The sequence below is a fragment of the Notolepis coatsorum genome, assembly GCF_963971535.1.
Source record: "Notolepis coatsorum genome assembly, chromosome: 2".
NCBI lineage: Eukaryota > Metazoa > Chordata > Actinopteri > Aulopiformes > Paralepididae > Notolepis > Notolepis coatsorum.
The window spans coordinates 202152304-202173489 of record NC_140166.1 but is presented as its reverse complement, the minus strand read 5'-3'; the positions used below and the strand labels follow the sequence as shown (position 1 = coordinate 202173489).

Here is a 21186-nt window from a genome sequence, read left to right as displayed (position 1 = left end):
CTACAATGTGTTGATTACAGTGCCAATGTTTTTGTAATAACCTTTGTGTCAAGGAAAACAAAGTGCTGTGGGAACTGTTCCTAACTCCACTTGATTAACGCCAGATACTTTTTAATTTGATTACCTGGTAAAACGAAATATGCCGTCCCGTGCAACAAAGCAAACACTGACAAAGAGTCCACTATCATGAATCTCCAAGGAGCGGCTTCGGGAGGGAGAGACACTCAAGTGTTGCCAGGGGGAGAATTCATCACGTCTGCCGTTTCATCAGCCCGGGAAATAATTAAAAGGAACAGTCATTTCACAGACGGAATCAATTCGGTGTGTTTAAATACAGCGAGGGGTATATTTGATCAGTGTGATAATCGCACGTTGTGTATATACGTTTAGGACACTTAATAAACGAATAAAATCGGCCTCTCAAATGAGGCTTTAGCTAATCAACGCAGCACATGACACCTCTGTTACCCTTTCACTACCACACTACAGAAGGTTAACCTTTCACTGCCACACTACAGAGGGTTAACCGTCTGTAGTGTGGTAGTGAAATGGTTAACCTTCTGTAGTGTGGCAGTGAAAGGGTTAACCTTCTGTATTGTCGCAGTGAAAGGGTTAACCATTTGTTGTGTGGCAGTGAAAGGGTTAACTCCTGACCCCTGCGGGAGGAGGAATCAGGAGCTCCGTGTACAGTGGTATTGATTTGCTCCACTGCCTCCTCCTCCATTTACTGATAATTACCAATGCAGTCGCAGCTCTGCCACACGTACACAGTGGTCTGAAATCCACACGTTCATTATGCAGAAGACAGACATAAATAACAGAACCCCTTTACGGCGACTCCAATTAAAATCCTTTAGTCGTACCGTCGTGGAACCCAATGAAGTGCAACAATACTTCCTCTGTGCAACTGGAAAGCAAATGAATAAAAAATGTTAACGTCATTGAGAAAGCCAATTTGATGGTAGAGGTATGGGTGAGCCAACTGAAGTGGGTAGAACAGAGACTATAGGGAGTTGCTTATCCACACTGACATGTATTTAAATATACAGTCAGTGTATATATACAATCAAGGTTTTGTTACACTGAACTCATGCAGCCAAATGAGCGACCCATAAAAAGACACAAACGTATTTCTTTGTTGGCAGGATGATGATAATCTGTACAAACAAGCACAATAACCGTGTGCAGACCCACGCCGCTGCCCACGCATGCATTCTGACAAAACGTCCCTACCAGATCGTCCCTGAGTGAGTGAGTGAGTGAGTGAGTGAGTGAGTGAGTGAGTGAGTGAGTGAGTGAGTGAGTGAGTGAGTGAGTGATCCTAGTTTGCCATGCACAGCCCACGGCAGTCCCTGCGCGCCTTGAGGATTTTGTTTTTACTAAACATGTTTAGATTTAACTCAAGGACAGAACAAGCTCGGAAAATCCCACCATGTCTCACCTCTGCTATTGTTTCATCCCAGTATAAACATAAGCTTACAAAACAACAACAACAACAACAACAACAACAACAACAACAACAACAACAACTCACTTCACTTTTCAATTCAAAAAACGTTTTTTTCTTTCATCAAACAGGGTTGTTTTCCATCCAGTGTGAATCAGGGAGATCAGCACAGAGAGTGAGATAGAATGGGAGAGGGGTGTGGGGGGGAGGGGGGCGGGAGGAGAGAGTGAGAGACAGAGACAGGGAGAGGGGTGGGGGGGCGGGAGGAGAGAGTGAGAGACAGAGACGGGGAGAGGGGTGTGTGGGGGGGAGGAGAGAGAGAGAGTGAGAGACAGAGACTGGGAGAGGGGTGGGGGGGGCGGGATGAGAGAGAGAGAGAGACAGAGACGGGGTGAGGGGTGTGGGGGGGAGGAGAGAGAGGGAGAGTGAGAGACAGAGACAGGGAGGGGTGTGGGGGGGGGGGAGGGAGAGTGAGAGACAGAGACGGGGAGAGGGGTGTGGGGGGGAGGAGAGAGAGGGAGAGTGAGAGACAGAGGCAGGGAGGGTGTGGGGGGGTGGAGAGAGAGGGAGAGTGAGAGACAGAGGCAGGGAGAGGGGTGTGGGGGGAGGAGAGAGAGGGAGAGTGAGAGACAGAGGCAGGGAGGGGTGTGGGGGGGAGGAGAGAAAGGGAGCGTGAGAGACAGAGGCAGGGAGGGGTGTGGGGGGGGAGAGTGAGAGACAGAGACGGGGAGAGGGGTGTGGGGGGGAGAGGGAGAGTGAGAGACAGACGGGGAGGGGTGTGGGGGGGTGGAGAGAGAGGGAGAGTGAGAGACAGAGACAGGGAGGGGTGTGGGGGGGAGGAGAGAGAGGGAGAGTGAGAGACAGAGGCAGGGAGGGGTGTGGGGGGAGGAGAGAGAGGGAGAGTGAGAGACAGAGGCAGGGAGGGGTGTGGGGGGGGGAGAGTGAGAGACAGAGACGGGGAGAGGGGTGTGGGGGGGAGGAGAGAGAGGGAGAGTGAGAGACAGAGGCAGGGAGGGGTGTGGGGGGGAGGAGAGAGAGGGAGAGTGAGAGACAGAGGCAGGGAGGGGTGTGGGGGGGGGAGAGTGAGAGACAGAGACAGGGAGAGGGGTGTGGGGGGAGGAGAGAGAGGGAGAGTGAGAGACAGAGGCAGGGAGGGGTGTGGGGGGGGGAGAGTGAGAGACAGAGACGGGGAGAGGGGTGTGGGGGGAGGAGAGAGAGGGAGAGTGAGAGACAGAGGCAGGGAGGGGTGTGGGGGGGAGAGTGAGAGACAGAGACGGGGAGAGGGGTGTGGGGGGGAGCCGGGAGGAGAGAGAGAGGGAGGGAGAGTGAGAGACAGAGACGGGGAGAGGGGTGTGGGCGAGAGGAGAGAGAGAGACAGACGGGGAGAGGGGTGTGGGGGGGGGGGGGCGGGAGGAGAGAGTGGGAGAGTGAGAGACAGAGACGGGGAGGGGGGGGGCGGGAGGAGAGAGAGAGAGTGAGAGACAGAGACGGGGAGAGGGGTGTGGGGGGGGGGGGAGAGAGAGGGAGAGTTAGAGACAGAGACGGGGAGGGGTGTGGGGGGGAGGAGAGAGAGGGAGAGTGAGAGACAGAGACGGGGAGGGGGGGGGGCGGGAGGAGAGAGAGAGTGAGAGACAGAGACGGGGAGAGGGGTGTGGGGGGGGGGAGGAGAGAGAGGAAGGGAAAGGGAGGAGGAGAGAGAGAGAGAGAAAGAGAGACAGGGACCCCTTCAATGGAGTAGCTGCAGCCATTCCACACATCGCTAGCTAGTGGGCGTAACCCTTTTGTCCTACTCAAGGCTCTGAGACGTAGTTAGTTAGAAGCGGACTGCGCCGGCTGTCACTGAGAGAGACGCAGACCCGAGGCCGGTTCAAACGCTGGGGCGGCGTCGCATCACCCTCGCTCCCTTTCACCAGACCAAGGTCATCAAAATAAATCACGGCGCACAATAAAGCGCAGGCAATTTCCTCTTAATAGTCAAACAAAGGTCTACTTTTGCATTGCTTCAGGGCAAAACAGATTGGAGCTAAGTGGGCTAAGTGCTCGACGCCGCTGGTGAATGTTCTTTATTGGGATTCCGATATGCCCTCGTGGAGGCTCGCCTCCGTCGTGTTACCGTTTTAACGACTCCCCTCCTAGGAAATGATCAGGGGGTTTACACACGTTGGACGTTGCATCGCTAAAGATGTTCAATTTCCACAAGGGCAGTGTGCGTTTCTGTCTGACGAGCATGATTGATATGATCACTGAACAGAACATTTGATCAACAACCACTTGTGAACATCCCTACACAGGACTACTGTGTTGTGTTCCTCAGATATAACTGTGACTACTACCTATCTTGCCAATATACTACTATGCACTCAAGAGTGTAACACTCGAGCTCGATACTATTGACGAACAACACCACTGACCCTCAGCCGCCAGAGAGGTACGTTGTTCACAATCTGTAAGTCGCTTTGGATAAAAGCGTCAGCTAAATGACTGAATTGTAAATTGTAACTATATGTTCACAATGGTTGTATTACAATGTTTGATACATCATGAAGATTAATGTACATCGACCCCCCCCCCCCCCCCCCCTCCTATGCTGTGACATCTTCAGTGATGGTGTAATTTGCCTTTGCTTACTGTGTAGGGACACAACTCCTCTGTGTTATTCCCTGAAAGAAACAACCGGCAACAGGGGGATGACAGCAAACTAATGTTGGATTTCATTAAAGAACAAGAAAATCCCTTCCACGAGAGTTCCCCAAATCCCTCCGGAGTGTATTTAATTCACAACGGAAAGGGCACTGCAGAGACAAGCGCTTGTCAACACTCTCTTGATGTATCATTCCCCTGGGAACAAATCTAATGTTTACCCCCCAACCCATGCCTTGAGAGCCTATACTTGTACACACGAGAGTAGAGAGAGGTCTGCATTGAAGCTACCCATTATCATCATCATCATTTTACTTTTTAACTTATTTTTTCTGTACTATAATTGTATTGCCTCTATTTATGTCTTTCTACTATTACCCTGCCCATACCTGTACCTCCCCTCTCCCATGCTGCTATGATGCCTGAATTTCCCCAAGGGGATCAATAAAGGAATATATTATATTATCTTATCTATCATCATCATCATCATCCACCCACCACCCACCAGGAGAACACCTCAGAGATTCATCCTCTCATTGTTACTTCTCAAATTCTCTTTGGAAGAACCCCCCCCCCCACACACACACACACACTCCCCCTATTCGTGGTCATTTCCTCGAGGGTGGGGGGGGGGGGGATACAAAGATCTTGCTTTCATCGCTTCTCAGCAATCCCTCTGGAATACAGAGTGTGTCTTAAGCCGTTTCTGACCTGGACTTCAAACTGATTACATCTTGCGTGTGTGTGTGTGTGTGCGTGTGCATGTGTGTGTGTGTGTGTGTGTGTGCGTGCGTGCGTGCGTGCGTGCGTGTGTGTGTGTGTGCGTGCGTGCGTGCGTGCGTGCGTGTGTGTGCGTGCGTGCGTGCGTGCGTGCGTGTGTGTGTATGTGTGTGAACAAACTGAATGACATATGATGTTGTCCCGCACACCACATAGATCCTCACACAGTCATACAGTATGGATACTTGGCTGTAGTCGTCGCCCACTGGCAGAGAGCTCCATGTCCCCGGGAGCCTGGAGGAAAACAAGGCTGAAGGGGAAAGGCGTTCATGCTCTGAGCCTGCTGGTGGTGCTGGTGGTGGTAGACTAGATACATCTATTCACCAACCGACCAACCAGCAGTCAGCTCCCCTCAAACATTTTATGTAACGGGGGGGTGGGGGGGGGGGACCTCTGTCAGTCACCCAAGGCCCTGATACATGGCCGGCATATAAATGTGCCTCCACAGAGTAGGCACAGATGAGATTATGCAACGGCATCAGAGCAGCGTAACTAATTATCATGAAACACAAGGAGAGGATGACTGATTGATTAAAGATTACACTTGAGGGGCGCCTGGGAATCAATCCGGCCAGTCCTCCATGCGATAAGAGCCCAGCGGAATCCGGCGGTAAAATATCAATGTTGTTTGGGCATATTTGTCGGCGGATGTGGCCTCAAACAATCCAACACACCCCCTGCAGATATATTTGGATAACGGCATTACTCTGGGATAACCCCCGTATGATAGAGGACAGCCGCCTAATCTGCCTTGAATAGCAGAAGTGTTTATGAAATTACAGTACATTTTGGGATAGACAGATCTGAGATCAGAGCACGTTGACTATCTGCTGGATAAACCCGGATCAAGTTTTCAAAATAACTCTTCTTCCTCTGGGTCTTAGTTTTAACCTCCTTGGAGTGCCGGATGGGTGGGAATATCAGCCTCGGGGCGAGTCGCAGAGAGTCAGGTTGGTTGTCAATCATGAGTACAGCACATTGATTTTCAAACAGGCAGCGACGCAGCGTCCTCCCTGGCAAACTCTGACCTGTCTGATGCTTCAAGCTCTACACAAAGACTTACAGTAAGACCCTGTAGCATTACTGTGGTGATTTAGAGCATCCTCTTCTCCATAGTATTTCTGTAGTAGAATATTATAGAAATGTATGTTGAATCCCTGTAGTATTCCTGTAGTTTTACCATAGAAATGCTATTTTTATCAAGGACCTTATTAATCACCCCAACCATGGACCGTTCCAGGCTGATGCGGTCTGGAAAGCGCTACCGCAGCCACACAGCCAGAACCAACCGGCTGAAGAACAGCTTTTTTCCCCAAGCCATCAGACTCATCAACAGAGCCTGTTGACATTCACTAATCACTCACAGTAATTGATGCATGCAGAAAAGAAAGTTAAAAAAGACTTAAATAAATAAAAAGGACTAAGAATGATTTGAAAATCCCTCTGAGCTCGGTCTGGATACAAACCCTGGCTTAGTTGACTCACATAATGAGAAGAAAACTTAAAAAATTACAGCTGGACAACCAAGGTCCACCACTCAGTTTACTGTAAAAGTGGGTTTGTGAGCTACTCCCAAGAGAAACCATCTCAGGCAAAGTAAAATATATTGTTGGTTTCCTGTTGGTTGTCAGTTTGGCCATGGGTAGGTAGGGAATTTATTTTATTTTATTTTTTTATTTTATTCTTTCCCACTGCGACTATGGATAGGGAATTTCTTTATTTAATTAAAATGTTCACAACAACATGGATGCATGTACTCTGCCAGCATGTTTAATATCCATAATACTAAATGTTTGACTAAGATTTCTATGAAACTTTATTCTAAAAAAAAAAAGAAAAAAACATTTTTTTTTTTTTTTTTTTTAATAATTAAAAAAAAAACTCATAAAATATATTGGGTCGCACCTAAATCGGCAGGGTCGGTCGGCAACCGGAAACCAACTATTAATTTTGTTAGGCCCCAGTGGCTATGTTTACATGCACAGAGAATCCTGCTCTTAATCCGGCAACTCAGGCGACCTGGTATAGGGTTAGACATTATGTAAACATCGTAACCCAGCTACAATAACCCCTGGTTAAGCATATTCTGGAGAAACCCCAGGTTAAAATGACTGGCTCACTCAAATATGAAATGCGTTACTGTGGTATGTCGCCACCAGTGCAAGTCAGCATCGCACAGGGTCAGAGTGCAAGGGTCAGGGGTCATTTTGATGTAAAATGAATAAATAAATAAATAAATAAATAAATAAATAAATAAATAAATAAATAAATAAAATATAGATAGATAGATAGATAGATAGATAGATAGATAGATAGATAGATAGATAGATAGATAGATAGATAGATAGATAGATAGATAGATAGATAGATAGATAGATAGATAGATAGATAGATAGATAGTTAGATAGATAGGTTTAAAGGTTTTAATAATAACATTTCATGGCATCTGCGCAGCCATGTTTATTCACTGTGTCCATGGAAACAAATATGAGGACAGCCATAAAGGTCTGGTTTCCATACGCAGAAAAGATAGTCCATTTACCTTTCTGATAAGGTTAGATTAGATTAGATTCAAATGTATTGTCATTATACAGCACAAGTACAGTACGACACGAAAAGAAGTTTGGCATCCAACTAGTGTCATGATACCACAATTTTACTTTGATACCGATACCATCATGATACCGGTTCTAAAATGATACCACGGCAAAAGCCTAAAATATCAAGAAAAGTAATGTAATATAATATTAGATGACAGAACATGGAAAATTCTTTATACAATTATTCTTTGTATTAATAAAATTATAGAAAATACGGCATCAGGCTATTATTCTAAAAGTATCGATACCAATAAAATGGAATAAGGACCTTCCATAGTGGCTGGGTATCGCAATACTTTTCTAGTATCGGTGTATCCTGCAACCATACATCCTACCAGAGTGCAAAAGTACATCACTGCATAACTCACAAATGTTCAGACAAGCTTAAGTTTTGGTAATTTGTGATACTCTGTTTACACCCAATTCAAAGTTATAACTGCATTATCTTTCAAACTAATTTGGTTTTGCGGATGTCCGCATTTTGGTTACAGTCACAAGGCATTTGGGGCAGAGCTGTTTTGCAGGCTGTGACATACAGGCGTGAACATTCTGCTAATTTGTTTATTCATGGTAACGGAGATACTCAAGTGCGGGGGACCAAATGTTTATGTAAACAGCTTAACCGGAATATGGCCGACCACCAGTTTACATGGTGCATGTTAACATAGCCGGTGATGTCTGAATACGTTTCAGGCTCTGGAAGTCATGATATTATGCATCATCTTCAAGAGAAGCACAGGAGTTTCAAATTCAAAAACAGCCATAAAGTTAACCTGTTATTGCCTCGGAAATTACCTTCTCTCTTTTGGGTTTAATTTAGACTCGTATGCCTTTTTTCTCCGAAATACACAAGCGCTCCTTTGAGATTTTGCCTGGAGAATCGTGGCAATTATGCGGATGCTCACAGCTGGGAGCCAGCAAAAGCTTCCATTTTCCACCCTAAATCATTTTTCGTACTCAATATAATAAGAGTGATTATAAGCATATTAGACGGAGACCTCGAAAAACACAGCGTTGCATCTATTTCCTTTAAAGGGATTTGCATTAAGAATGCATTTCAATTTAGGGTTTAATTCACCAGTGCACTCAATCACTTTAGCTGTAATTGAAATATATTAAGAGATAGAAATACTTCATCAATTTCTGAGGAGAACAATGGGTTGACTCAACGAATAAACGACGACTGTGGATGCGAGCCATTTTGAAATGGTTCACATGGCATGTGCCTGGAGTTTTCTAACGTTGGACCCACTTAACAATAATAACTACATGAAGCTGTTAGGCAAGTGGTACGACTAAAAGCCCCCAGTGCCAACCTAGTTTGAATATGCTGTTATGAGCAAAGAGAAAGTGAAGAGAACACTCCTTCAAACGAAAACGCACAAACAAGGGGAGGAGGGGGCACTCAAACTTGCAAACTCTGGCCGCATGATGGCGCAGTGTTTAACATGGTCGCCTCACAGCAAGAAGGCCCTGGGTTCGAATCCTGCTTGGGGGGGGACCAGGTTGCCAGGTACCCAGGTGGGGTATCTCCTGGGTCTTTCTGTGTGGAGTTTGCATGTTCTCCCCGTGCTCGCAAGGGTTTCCCCTCCAGAAAGAAGAAGATGGACAGGAGCACTTGTTGGATTGGTCCCCGGGCGCGGCCCCACGCCACAGCCCATGTCTGCTCCTGGCTGCCCTTGGGGGGGGGGGTCAAGCGCAGAGAAGAATTTAATTTGCGAACCCACATTTTTTTTTGGCTCTGGCTAATTCTGATTTGATTTTCTCTGTCTCAGGAGCTACACACATACCCCATCTCAAATTATCACCCATGTGTCCGGATAGTACACTCATTTGAGTAGTGGAAAAGGGGTAGGATTAAATAAGTGTATACTTCTTCCTACTCCTTTTCGAACATGCAGATTGAGTTGTTTTTCTTTTTTGTTATTGTTTGTTGTATTCATTGCATGTTCGAAATAAAGACTTCAAATCAAATCAAATCAAATCAAATGGCGTGAATACTTTCGACAACAAATGTTTGTTTCCGCGTTCGAGTTTTGCGCTCTGATTGGCCAGGTCATGTGCGCCAATCGTGGGACAGCAAGTTCTGCGCCGATTTCCGGCTCTAACAGCCTGCAAACTACCTGGCGTTCTATCGCCATGCTCTAAGACAAACTCTAACCTTAACCAACTTCGAAAGAGTGCCTAAGCTTAACCGTCGAAAGAAGGTCAGGCGTTCTATCGCCATGCTCTAAGACAAACTCTAACCTTAAAACCAACTTCGAAAGAACGCCTAAGCTTAACCAGTGTATAAACTTGTGGTCCCACGATTGGGCGTACATGTCACATGACCAGAAATGACCTGGCCAATCAGAGACGCGGAAACAAACATTTGTTGTCTAAAGTATTCAGGCGTCCGGATGGCAGAATTCAGAATTCAGTGCTGTATCTAGTACAAAGCCTTCTATTTAATAATCTTCCCTTTATTCTAGTGATGCACGATATATCGGCCGCCGATATACAGTAATATCGGCCGATATGGCAGTTTTTTTACACATCGGTATCGGTCCGATATCAAGATAGGGTCGATATGGGCCGATATTTAAAAAATAAATAAAAAAAATGTGTTACATGTTTTAAATAGTTTTAAAATATCAGTCATTTCTGAAAATAAATTACAAAAGTACAAAAATTATGCATTTTGGAAAATAGCTCTTTATTTGATTATCATAAAAAAGTGTTTTCTATACAGAGATATCGACATCGGTAAATATCGGTATTGGCCAGAACAGCAATATTAATATCGGTTATCAGCATCGGCCACAATTTTCACATCGGTGCATCACTACTTTATTCATTTGCTTAGATTTTTTGTACACATGATCTCAAGAAGGTGCTGAACGAGCTCAGTGGCAGTTTTTCATGTCTGGTTTTCATTTTTAGTATGGTGTTATTTATTCACTGTCAAAGATGCAAAGAAAAATCATAATTTATATTCTCCTTTGTTTCACAATTTACTCAAGCCTAGTAACAGACACAATATTTCTGACACTGGGAATACATTCACTGAGGTCCATAGATGTCCCTAGATACCAAGAACATGCAAATGGTCCTTGTCGAAGTGTAGCAATCTTCCATTTACTTAGGTATGTATTTTTAGGCGGATTTTCAGAAAATAGGGCTCCAGGCTTAATAGGTTTAAAACCTGAAGTCTTGAGAGAGAGGTGGATGTGTGGAACAGGGTAATGTTAGCCTGAAGTCTTGGGAGAGAGGTGGGTGTGTGGAACAAGGTCATGTTAGCCTGAAGTCTTGGGAGAGAGGTGGATGTGTGGAACAGGGTCATGTTAGCCTGAAGTCTTGAGAGAGAGGTGGATGTGTGGAACAGGGTAATGTTAGCCTAAAGTCTTGAGAGGGAGGTGGATGTGTGGAACAGGGTCATGTTAGCCTGAAGTCTTGAGAGAGAGGTGGGTGTGTGGAACAGGGTCATGTTAACCTGAAGTCTTGAGAGAGAGGTGGATGTGTGGAACAGGGTCATGTTAACCTGAAGTCTTGAGAGAGAGGTGGATGTGTGGAACAGGGTAATGTTAACCTGAAGTCTTGAGAGAGAGGTGGATGTGTGGAACAGGGTCATGTTAACCTGAAGTCTTGGGAGAGAGGTGGATGTGTGGAACAGGGTCATGTTAACCTGAAGTCTTGAGAGAGAGGTGGATGTGTGGAACAGGGTCATGTTAACCTGAAGTCTTGGGAGAGAGGTGGATGTGTGGAACAGGGTCATGTTAACCTGAAGTCTTGAGAGAGAGGTGGATGTGTGGAACAGGGTCATGTTAACCTGAAGTCTTGAGAGAGAGGTGGATGTGTGGAACAGGGTCATGTTAACCTGAAGTCTTGAGAGAGAGGTGGATGTGTGGAACAGGGTCATGTTAACCTGAAGTCTTGGGAGAGAGGTGGATGTGTGGAACAGGGTCATGTTAACCTGAAGTCTTGAGAGAGAGGTGGATGTGTGGAACAGGGTAATGTTAGCCTGAAGTCTTGAGAGAGAGGTGGTTGGCATGAAAGTATTTCAGGCAAATGCACTATAGCCCATCACCTTATCCGCTGGATATATCATCAATAGTAATGCACGCCTATTGCAGATGAATGACATTGTAATGAATCTGATTAATACTTTAGTATCAGGCTCAGCCCACTGCTAGCGACCAGCAGAGCTGTAAGCTCTGTAACAAAGGTGATTATTCAAAGGCTAGATTGAAAAACTCTGCGTCTTCATCAGCAACAACAAAAAAGTCCTTCAGTCAAAGTCAAAGACTCTTTATCTTTATCATCCTTTATCAGCCTTCATCATATCCTAGCTGTTTCACTTTGTCCGTTACTCGCAACGGTGATTCGAATAGGCGTCATTGTGTAATTAATTACCACAATTATGGAGCATTGTTCAACTGTCAGTACCACTGACTGAACAGTGAGACTTAAAAGGACTACTGTCAGACTACTTAACTACTCAATGTTGTGTTGATGAAACCGCGGCCCGGTGGCTTGTTCTCAGTCCCAAGTTACATCACATTCAGAGCCTGAGACGGGGCCGTGTTGGCACAAGGGCCGTGAAATATGGAGCAATATTGTTCCGACAGCAACATTGATCGCATTAAACCTGTACTGCGGGGATAACAGGCTGGCGGACGGTGGCGTTTAATCAGCAGTGACAGATTCAGGTGTGCCTCCCAGATGTGTCACGCTAGGTAAAACCAAGTTATCTCCAAATGAACGTCTGAAGCTGCGGATAGGCGGCAGGTGTCTGACACGTTCAGAGCGCCTCTCAGCACACCTTAACCCTTTCACTACCACACTACCAAAATGGTTAACCATTTCACTACAACACTACAGAAGGTTAACCCTTTCACTACCACACTACAGACAGTTAACCCTTTCACTACCATGTAGTGTGGTAGTGAAAGGTTAACCTTCTGTAGTGTGGTAGTGAAAGGGCTAAAACAAATCCCCCCCAGAACATACCAGAGGAGTGCTGCCTCATCTGTCTTGATAGAATTCAAAATGTGCTGAAAATGCAAGGAGGGGGAAGAAAAAATAAATAAATAAGAAGAAGAAGAAGAAGAAGAAGAAGAAGAAGAAGAAGAAGAAGAAGAAGAAGAAGAAGAAGAAGAAGAAGAAGAAGAAGAAGAAGAAGAAGAAGAAGAAGAAGAAGAAGAAGAAGAAGAAGAAGAAGAAGAAGAAGAAGAAGAAGAAGAAGAAACATCTCAGCCACAGATCTGTTTATCGCCCGTGCGGAGATGAATTGCACGCGGTCTTGAAAATTGTGTCGCAGAGTTTCAAGAATAAACGATAACATTATTCTGCTCCGCTGTTGTCGGGGACACAGAGGCATTTAACCTGGGTGCCGTCTCAGGCACAGATGCCTATGGTAAATGTCAAGACCTTTGAGGGAGCCATAATAACAACACGTTTCGTGAAAATGATACATCATCATGGCCCTTTTCTTTGCCTCGGATAAAAGCTGAACAATACGGCGGTGACATAATCGCGTAGAGACGGAATCGATTTTCATCGAAAATCTAAAAATCTATTCATTTGACACGAGGCAATGATGTTACATTTATATGAATAACAGGCGTTGGAAGTAGTGACAGGTCAATTTCGCACCATTACATAAAGTAGGGCCCCTGGTGCGCCCTTTATTTAGCTGCTGAGGGCCAACTGTCAAAACTAAATAACAAATATAAGCCTGGAACGTTTTCCTTATCCCGAGCACACTGTCATGCTGCTATTTGCTGTTGTACAAATGTGTCTTACTATAAATACGATTATCAAATGTTACTTACAGAAAATCAAGTAGGCAGGAATAAGTCATCTTGTCACCCAACATAGAGAGAAAACAGATTGTTTGCATTGCTGTCTGTTTGTTTGTTTAGTTTTAAATTAGAACCAATGATAATAGCGTGTTTATGTCTTTTGCTAAGTAACTGTTGCTATTCATAGCTAATTATCACAGTTAGCTATGGCCCTGCATCCCTAAACAAACCACAGGAACGCATCCTCGTTGCGATCGACTAAACAGATGGCGATGTAGGCTATCTGTCACTAAACAGATGGTGATGTAGGCTATCTGTCAGTGCCAAAAGGTTCAAACTGTTTAAACTTTGTGTCTGTCAAGACACTTACAAACCCAGCGGAGATGGATGTGTCAGCCCTGTCCAACAGTGCACACTCAATCATTTAAAAATAAATTCAGTAGAGCCTAGAGATGAACAGACACAACAGCCTGAAGCCTAGTTCTAACAAGTGTTGATATAAAAGCATTCAAATCTTCTATACAGTTGTGAGACAAAAGGATACTGATAACCGTGGAGTACAGAACATAATTCAAATGGGCACTATGTGGAAAAAGAAAAGTATCCCATGCTAAAGATTTGAACCTACTCAGGCTAAATGTATGGTTGACCAGCTGTATGCACCGTTGATTCTAGCTGCTTACCCATAAAGAATACACTGCTGCCGATGCCTTGTTTCTTTCTACCTACACAGCAAAGGAACTACCAAGCTCATCCAGCAGTCCCCTCAAAATCTCAGGCAGATGAGTCATTCCCCTGGTGAAGAATCATGGCTTATCCCACTGAATCTAAATGACATCACGCCACCAGTAAATTACGTGTGTGTGTGTGTGTGTGTGTGTGTGTGTGTGTGTGTGTGTGTGTGTGTGTGTGTGTGTGTGTGTGTGTGTGTGTGTGTGTGTGTGTGTGTGTGTGTGTGTGTGTGTGTGTCTGTGTGTGTGAGAGGGGGGTGCATAGAGCTGTTTGATAATGCACTCCCCTATGGTAGCACACATAGACCCTCTGTTCCTTGTGAAAATGCAACCTATGCATGAAACCGGGTGTGCACTGATGCAATAAGGCAGAAAGAAAACCACAAGCATATTCTGAATACAGGGGGCCTTTTGTAAACTGCCAAAAAGGGACCCCATTAGGAAAATGGCCAAGCTTTTTTAGGTCATTAAAAAAAGATTAAAAGGAAGATGATACACATGTGGACCAGTCCTCCTGCTCTGAACCGTTTAATTGATATGGACCCATTGTCTGACGTAAATCAGAGCGGCAGGGGGAACACACTGGGACACAGTAATCCAGCATTAAGAATTGAAAAGGTGGGGGGGGGGGGGGGGGGGGGGGGGAATAATGAACACATGACAGAGTGGATGTGTCCTTTGGGAGCTATTCCATAATCCAGAGGCGATGACTAATTGCATGCTTCTGGGTTTGTGTCACCGTTTGAAAATGCTCACATGTTCTCCCTGCAATCAGTTTTTGGGGGCAGGACAGACATTGCCTTCTGATTCTGATACAGTAGTCTGGGGGTCTCGACAATAGAGCCTCGGAGAAAACAATCCCACTGTGTTTTCTGCTCGCAGCTCCTAAAAGGAATGGCTCCTCCTTTGATGTATGGGTCTCGAGACTGAAACTCCCACCTTACTGCTTGTACACCAAAAAAAAAGGATATTAACCATGTTTCATAGCCCTTTGGGGAAAATGTGTGCAAAAAATAAATATATATAGCTCATCGTTTTCGTGATAATGATGAGCTGTAATTAGATGCAAATCAGAGAGAGCAGCTTGAAAGCTTTCCAGTATCCATTAGTTCAACGGCATCAAACAGCAAAGTGATAACTTCTCACTGGCTGCATCTACACATGGGAGAAAGACACACCGAGGCTCAAAAACAGACCAGGCAAATGGCTTCCATCGAATTGCCCATTAATTAGCATTGAGAACCCTGCCAATGAACGGACCTCCATAATGGTCCTGAATATCCATTTTCTTGATTTCCAGTTTGCCTCGAGCGCTCACTGAAGCAATGACCCGGTTGTGGGGTGGCGCCCTATCTGGGTAGTGTGCGGGGGGGGGGGGGGGGGTAACACTTGTTTGTTGAGCTGATTCATAGCAAAGGGATCAGCTCTGTGGCCCAATGAACATCAGGATCCAGTCACAGCCTCTGCCACAGATCACAGCCAAGCCAGATTGACACACCAGGGAATTAGACTCCCCTCTCTCCGGAGAGACCATCTGAGACATAAGACGTTTTGACAGGAAGCCTCTTGGGCATAGAGAGGAAATATGGTAAAAAAAGAGTGAGCTCCCTTTAGCTGTTGCTAAGGTGATTCTGTGATGAGCGTCATTGCGGTTTGAGGATTTTGACATTATAGGAGGAGGACACTCATCTTCATATCATCCACTGTTGTCCTAACAGGCGCAGCGACAAAGCCACAGTGAATTTGGCTCAGGGGAGACAATAGCAGACAGTAATGACAGACTGACACTAACATATACAAGCCAAGCTGAATCCAACTTGGAGAAGACGGCTGCTCTGCATTCAGGTCCACGCCCAGGACATCCACAGAATTCATATTCAAATGGGGCAGGCATAGTCACTGTCAGTCCCCCCTCAGCATTTCCTCTCTCTGAACTATCAAAGAGGATCATCATTAGTAGGCTATTTCTTTAGGTAACTTAAACCAAATCTACCGAATCCCTGATCAAACATTCTACATCACTCACACGTTCCTGAAAATCTCTAAGTCCCTCTGAGTTTTTCTGTGATTACTGCAACTGAAAAGGGTGGATTTTTTCTGAAAGATTTGACAACTTGCTCTCCAGGCAGGGATACCAATTGTTAAAGGATAATGCTATTTTGATTGAATTGTTGTTCATTGTAGCAAAAATTGTGGTGATTTGTGAAAATGGTCATTCCTGTTCCTATTATGGCTGAGAGGGGCTTCCTGTGTTTGAAGTATTAGGATATTGCAATTCGCCTATTTGCATAGGAATCTATAATGAAAGAAACAATGAATTGCAACACCACAAGTTTGAGGGGGGTGGAATTAAGCAACTCCCATAGCAATTAATTGAATCATAAATCCTAAATAGACAGGTGCTTGTATGCAGATTCCACAGATTGCACATATAGGGATGGGGTTAGGTGACAACAACACTAAATTGGCTGCGCCATACCATACCGAAATCATATTCTGTTTGGAAAACTATGGTAGGCTATCAAATATTAAACTCAATCCAATTGATAAACAATGTCGGGAAAGTGCATTAGGTCCGCACGGAATATAATCGGTTGGTATACTTTGTAGTCGACTGCTTAATCCTAAAGTCAACAAATATCCCGCTCCAGAGTTCAAGCGAATAGTGGAGTGGCGATGTGCCCCCTCTACAAAATACTCACTAACAGAGCACAGAATACCCCACTAAAGCAGATTACCATATGTCCATTTTGTATAATTATTATGTATTACTACTAGAAAACTTCGGCCGCCTCAGCCTTTTCCCGAAAACGACCGAGTGCCCCCGAGCTCCCGGAGGCGCAAACAGGGACCTGATGGAGAGAAAAACAAGCAGCAGCGCAGCATCTATTGTGTTGGTCGCGCGCGTGAGAGCGGCGACCCAGTTTGCAATGACAGACGAAAACAACACTGAACACGCTGAAATGTTGAGTTTTAGAGTTTATGTTGGCTTAATAAACAAAACACCCCAACTCTCTTGCGTGCGTGACGAGCCGAGAGTCGCGGAAACAGGGGAGAGAGAGGGGAGAAAGTGAAGTTGTGTTAGACGTGTCTCCCTTCCTACCTCAGTAACGCCGTGTCTCCTTGTCTGCTGACCACATTCTCCACCGAGGAATAGTCCACCGTTTGTCCCGCGGGGAGGCAGGACGGCAGAAAGCAGCAGATACTGAGAAGGATGGCAGTGAGCCACTGACCGGACACGCACGCATCCTGCACTGATACCATTATGTCCATCACAGCTGTGGCGTTGTATATGTTTCCCCCAAAAGTCTTGTGCGAAAGAAAAAAAAAACGTCACTCAAAATCTGCCAGGTCCACACTTTATTCCTCCGTAAGAAGAACCCGTCAGAAATGCCCCCGCCGCCGTATAGTTTTCCCACGTTTGTTTGGCTGGATATGGAGGAGAACCCACCGCGCGAGGGAGTGTAGCCTACTCTCCAGCGGCTCGCGCACCATCTAGTGAGGGAGTGTAGTCTGTCTCCAGCGGCTCGCGCACCATCTAGTGAGGGAGTGTGTGGTGTGTGAAGGGGGAGCGGGAGGAGCAGACACAACCCCCAGGCAGGCGCTGGTCCTGTTGCCATGCGGCCGTTTCCCGGGCAACGTGTTCCCAGTGGCTCGTTGTGATGGAGCACAGTCGAGCTGGTAGTAGGTATTATTGATACAACAACACGACCCCGGGAGCAATTAAAAGACATCGATTGGAGACAACTAACCTATTCGGAAATTATCATTCAGAATCATTCTATAGAAACTGCTTTAGAAGTTTAGAAGGACATGGGGGCAGAACGTTGTTGTTATATAATCAGCTTGCGAAATGAATTGTTTAGTTTATTTAGCAAATTATTGTAGATGTAGCAAATCAAACAATTACAAATGCAACACTTTAGAATGTAATTTAATTGATAAATACAATGGCCCCCTACAGTTTGTTCCAGTGGGGTAGCCCCCACCCACCCACTGCATTGTCCTGCTTAGAGGCTCTTGACTTAACCTACATATCTAAGCATATACTTAGTCCATGAGTTGGCACACACAGCCGTAACCATGGAAACGGCATACATTTCTCAGAGGTCAGGCTACTGTCTACATGTTGCTATTGGCATGATCCCATTCATTTGTTGCAGCGCTGAGACGTGTCCATATCTCATTACCATATCGGGAGCAAAGCCCCTGTGGAATTACATAGGAGATGTTGGAGAGCTACAGGAAATGAGAGGGCATAGTCAAGGCTATAGGGGAGCGTACTTAATGTAAGCTATTCAAAGGACAATACCACTCACTTTAAGATCTGTCCTATGTTTTTCCTTGGATATTGCACTTCCCAATCAATATTCATAAACATGAACAACTTTCTTTTCAGAGCAATCAGAGAACCAACACTCTAATATGTGATGTCATCAGTATATAGGCTACTGCCTTGATATGCTCTAGGAAAGAATGCTGACTGGCTTTGTGGATTTATGGAATGCTTGTTTGAGCTTTTACACCCAAAACGTGTTCCTGTGTAGTAGGCTACTGTTAAGAGTCACATTGTCCATCTTTTCTATTAACTATGGAACTGTAATAGTTATTGGAATGGGTATGGCATCACAGATTAGGGGACAGGACAAAATCTTCTCTCTTTGATTCTGTGAACCAGGGGGGAAGGATCGTCTACACACAACATACAGTATACCATTCTAGAGGATATAGGATTTCTTTAGATAAGGCACAGGGCATTCTGAGGCACAGCAGGGATTTAAACCAGTAATGAAATTCAGCAGCGGTATTCCCAATTTTGTGGTATTTTGTAATAAATATGTTTTTTTATAGCTGAAACTCCCTCTTGGGTTAATAACTATTATGATTACATTCAATACAACCTCTCATTCAGGATATAGTACTGGTAGATAGCTATTGTAACTGAGGTGTTTGGATTCACAGTGTAGTCTATTTTCAATATCTCTCCTGTCACTCTTAGCGGTTGAGGTTTTTTTCTCTTTTCTTTTTTTTCTCTTCAAATTACCCCAGAAAATGTACCCTCCCATGCATGATAACTATAATTACAATGACTCCATTTAGTGGTAGTGTGCAGAGGAGGGGGTGGTGAGCAGAGGAGGAGGGCAGTGAGCAGAGGAGGAGGGCAGTGTAGAGGAGGGGGGTGGTGAGCAGAGGAGGGGGGTGGTGAGTGGCAGGCTCTAATATTCCACTCATAATAACCCTAGGAATTATGAACAAGATGAAAGAGATCAGGCAACTGCACTATCACAAAGACAGTGCTGTTTTGAGTAATGGATGCTTCAGACCTTTTCCCTCTCCTCCTAACTGGCCATCTTTTAAAGATAGGGTGGAATTAATGCAAACCATCGGCCTGCTTTTTATTGTAACAGAATGTAGTGACTCGTCATTGAATAAACAATTTTACATCGGACGTTTCGTCCTTCCCCTTGACAGAAGATCTACTTCACGGTGTCATCAGCGTATTTGAAAACGCACCATAATCTACAGAACAAAGGGCTTTTTGTGTTTCTGGTTTCAGTTGACTGCAGCGTTAAAAGATACCGTTATTACGTCTTAATGGCATGCTAATAATGTGGTCCAAACGACTGAAGCACATGTTATCATCGCATGTCTGATGCTTTTGAGCTAATGACGGATGCTTATCCCAAAAGAACTCGAAGCCCTTCGCCGGGAATAATTTCTGCAGACTCTGCAATCTCGCTCGCCATAAGTTTATCTCTTTTACTCAGGCCTGTAGGGTTTTACTTAAAGTGGTAACTGTGGAGACAGTATGGGTTGAATGCTATCTTCATGGCACCAATTTAACAAGAGCAATGCTGCATATTGAAAGCTATTGTTTCCTGAAGTAGTTCAGCGCATGGTCATTTTCTGTACCAGTGATTCGGATGGCCATTATGATAATGGATGGCATCCACGAGAGACGGGTGCCAATCGATCACAGCAAACGCTGAGATATGGACGCCAAGTTGTTCCACTAAATGGGTCCCGCAGCACAGCCTGTTTATCAGAGACTTCGACTTGGAAGAGAGAGCTTCAATATATAACATTTAAAGATCCAGTAACAGTGGACATTAATTTTTGGTTTTCAATCTCGGTGCATCTTTTTTAACAGAAGGTATGTTGATGTAAAATTACCCAAAATGTTGTTGGAAAATAATGACTAAAGCCCATTGATCTCTATCCCTCTGGATATCAACAGAATCCAACCATTTCAGATATCCAATCTGCTTCTTTGAAGAGACTGCTTAATTACCCTGATGACCCCCTCAGTCAGTCTCTTAGTTGTCCGTAGTTGTAAAGGATATCAGTTAGTTAGTCCACAAACAAGTAACGAACCTAATTTGCTACAATTGAGTTCATTTTAGTGGTTCAAAAACATCCACAGCAACTGTGACAATTTATTTATCACCTGCTAGCACAGGGTAGCCAGGGTTAACACTTTGATCGCCATGGTTAAATTCATAATTTACCATCCCTAGCCAGCTCTATTTGTCTATGGAGAAGTTCCCCTTCTTTGCAGGGCTATAACTTTTTAAATTGTATTGCTAAATTGACATTATTATGGCCCATTCAATGTCCTATATCTATTGTTCAGGGTGTAGCGACGTTATACTTTTTCATTCACATATTCATACTAAAATACGGTCTAAAGTATAAGTATGTTTTTATCGTTTTCTGCAGCTTTCTCCAGAACTTGATTTATAGCCCCAAATGCATTATATTGATGATCAAATACAGTTTGGTAGCGATCGGTGCCAGATACAAAATTTCAACTGGAGGTACTTCTAGAAGTTACTACGTATGATCTGATGTTGACCGGATGGGCGGGGGGTCGTTTATAATTCCGTGGGCAACGTTATATCATTCATCTAGTGTGGGTCATATGATCATCAGAGCAGTTAGTATAGCAGACATTAGAAAATAACGCTGAAACTCACCGTATCTTCCTCGCGCAGTTGGGGGATGAGCGTGGAATAGAATTTTTTCTATTATGGGATGTCGAAATATCCGATCCATTTCCAGGTTGTATAATAGTATATACGTCCAAATCATGTTGTTTATCGAGTTATGTGCACCGATCGGTGTTCACTGTGTCAAGATGGAGTCCTGCTAATGATAGCGAGTGCCCAGACGAAATATGGGTGAGCACCACTTCATCCACATGA

At 44.7% G+C, this 21186-nt stretch overlaps 1 protein-coding gene across 1 annotated transcript in view; it reads right to left on the bottom strand.

Annotated features, from left to right (window-relative positions):
- The window catches only part of negr1 (neuronal growth regulator 1), a gene marked incomplete at both ends in the record, with an annotated part of 419156 nt that extends 401902 nt beyond the window's left edge, over window positions 1-17254 (bottom strand). Inside the window, one exon of the mRNA XM_084307725.1 lies at window positions 17085-17254. Coding sequence (XP_084163851.1) covers window positions 17085-17254 — 170 coding nt within the window. The remainder of the gene's footprint in view (window positions 1-17084) is intronic.
- Window positions 17255-21186: the final 3932 nt, after the last annotated feature.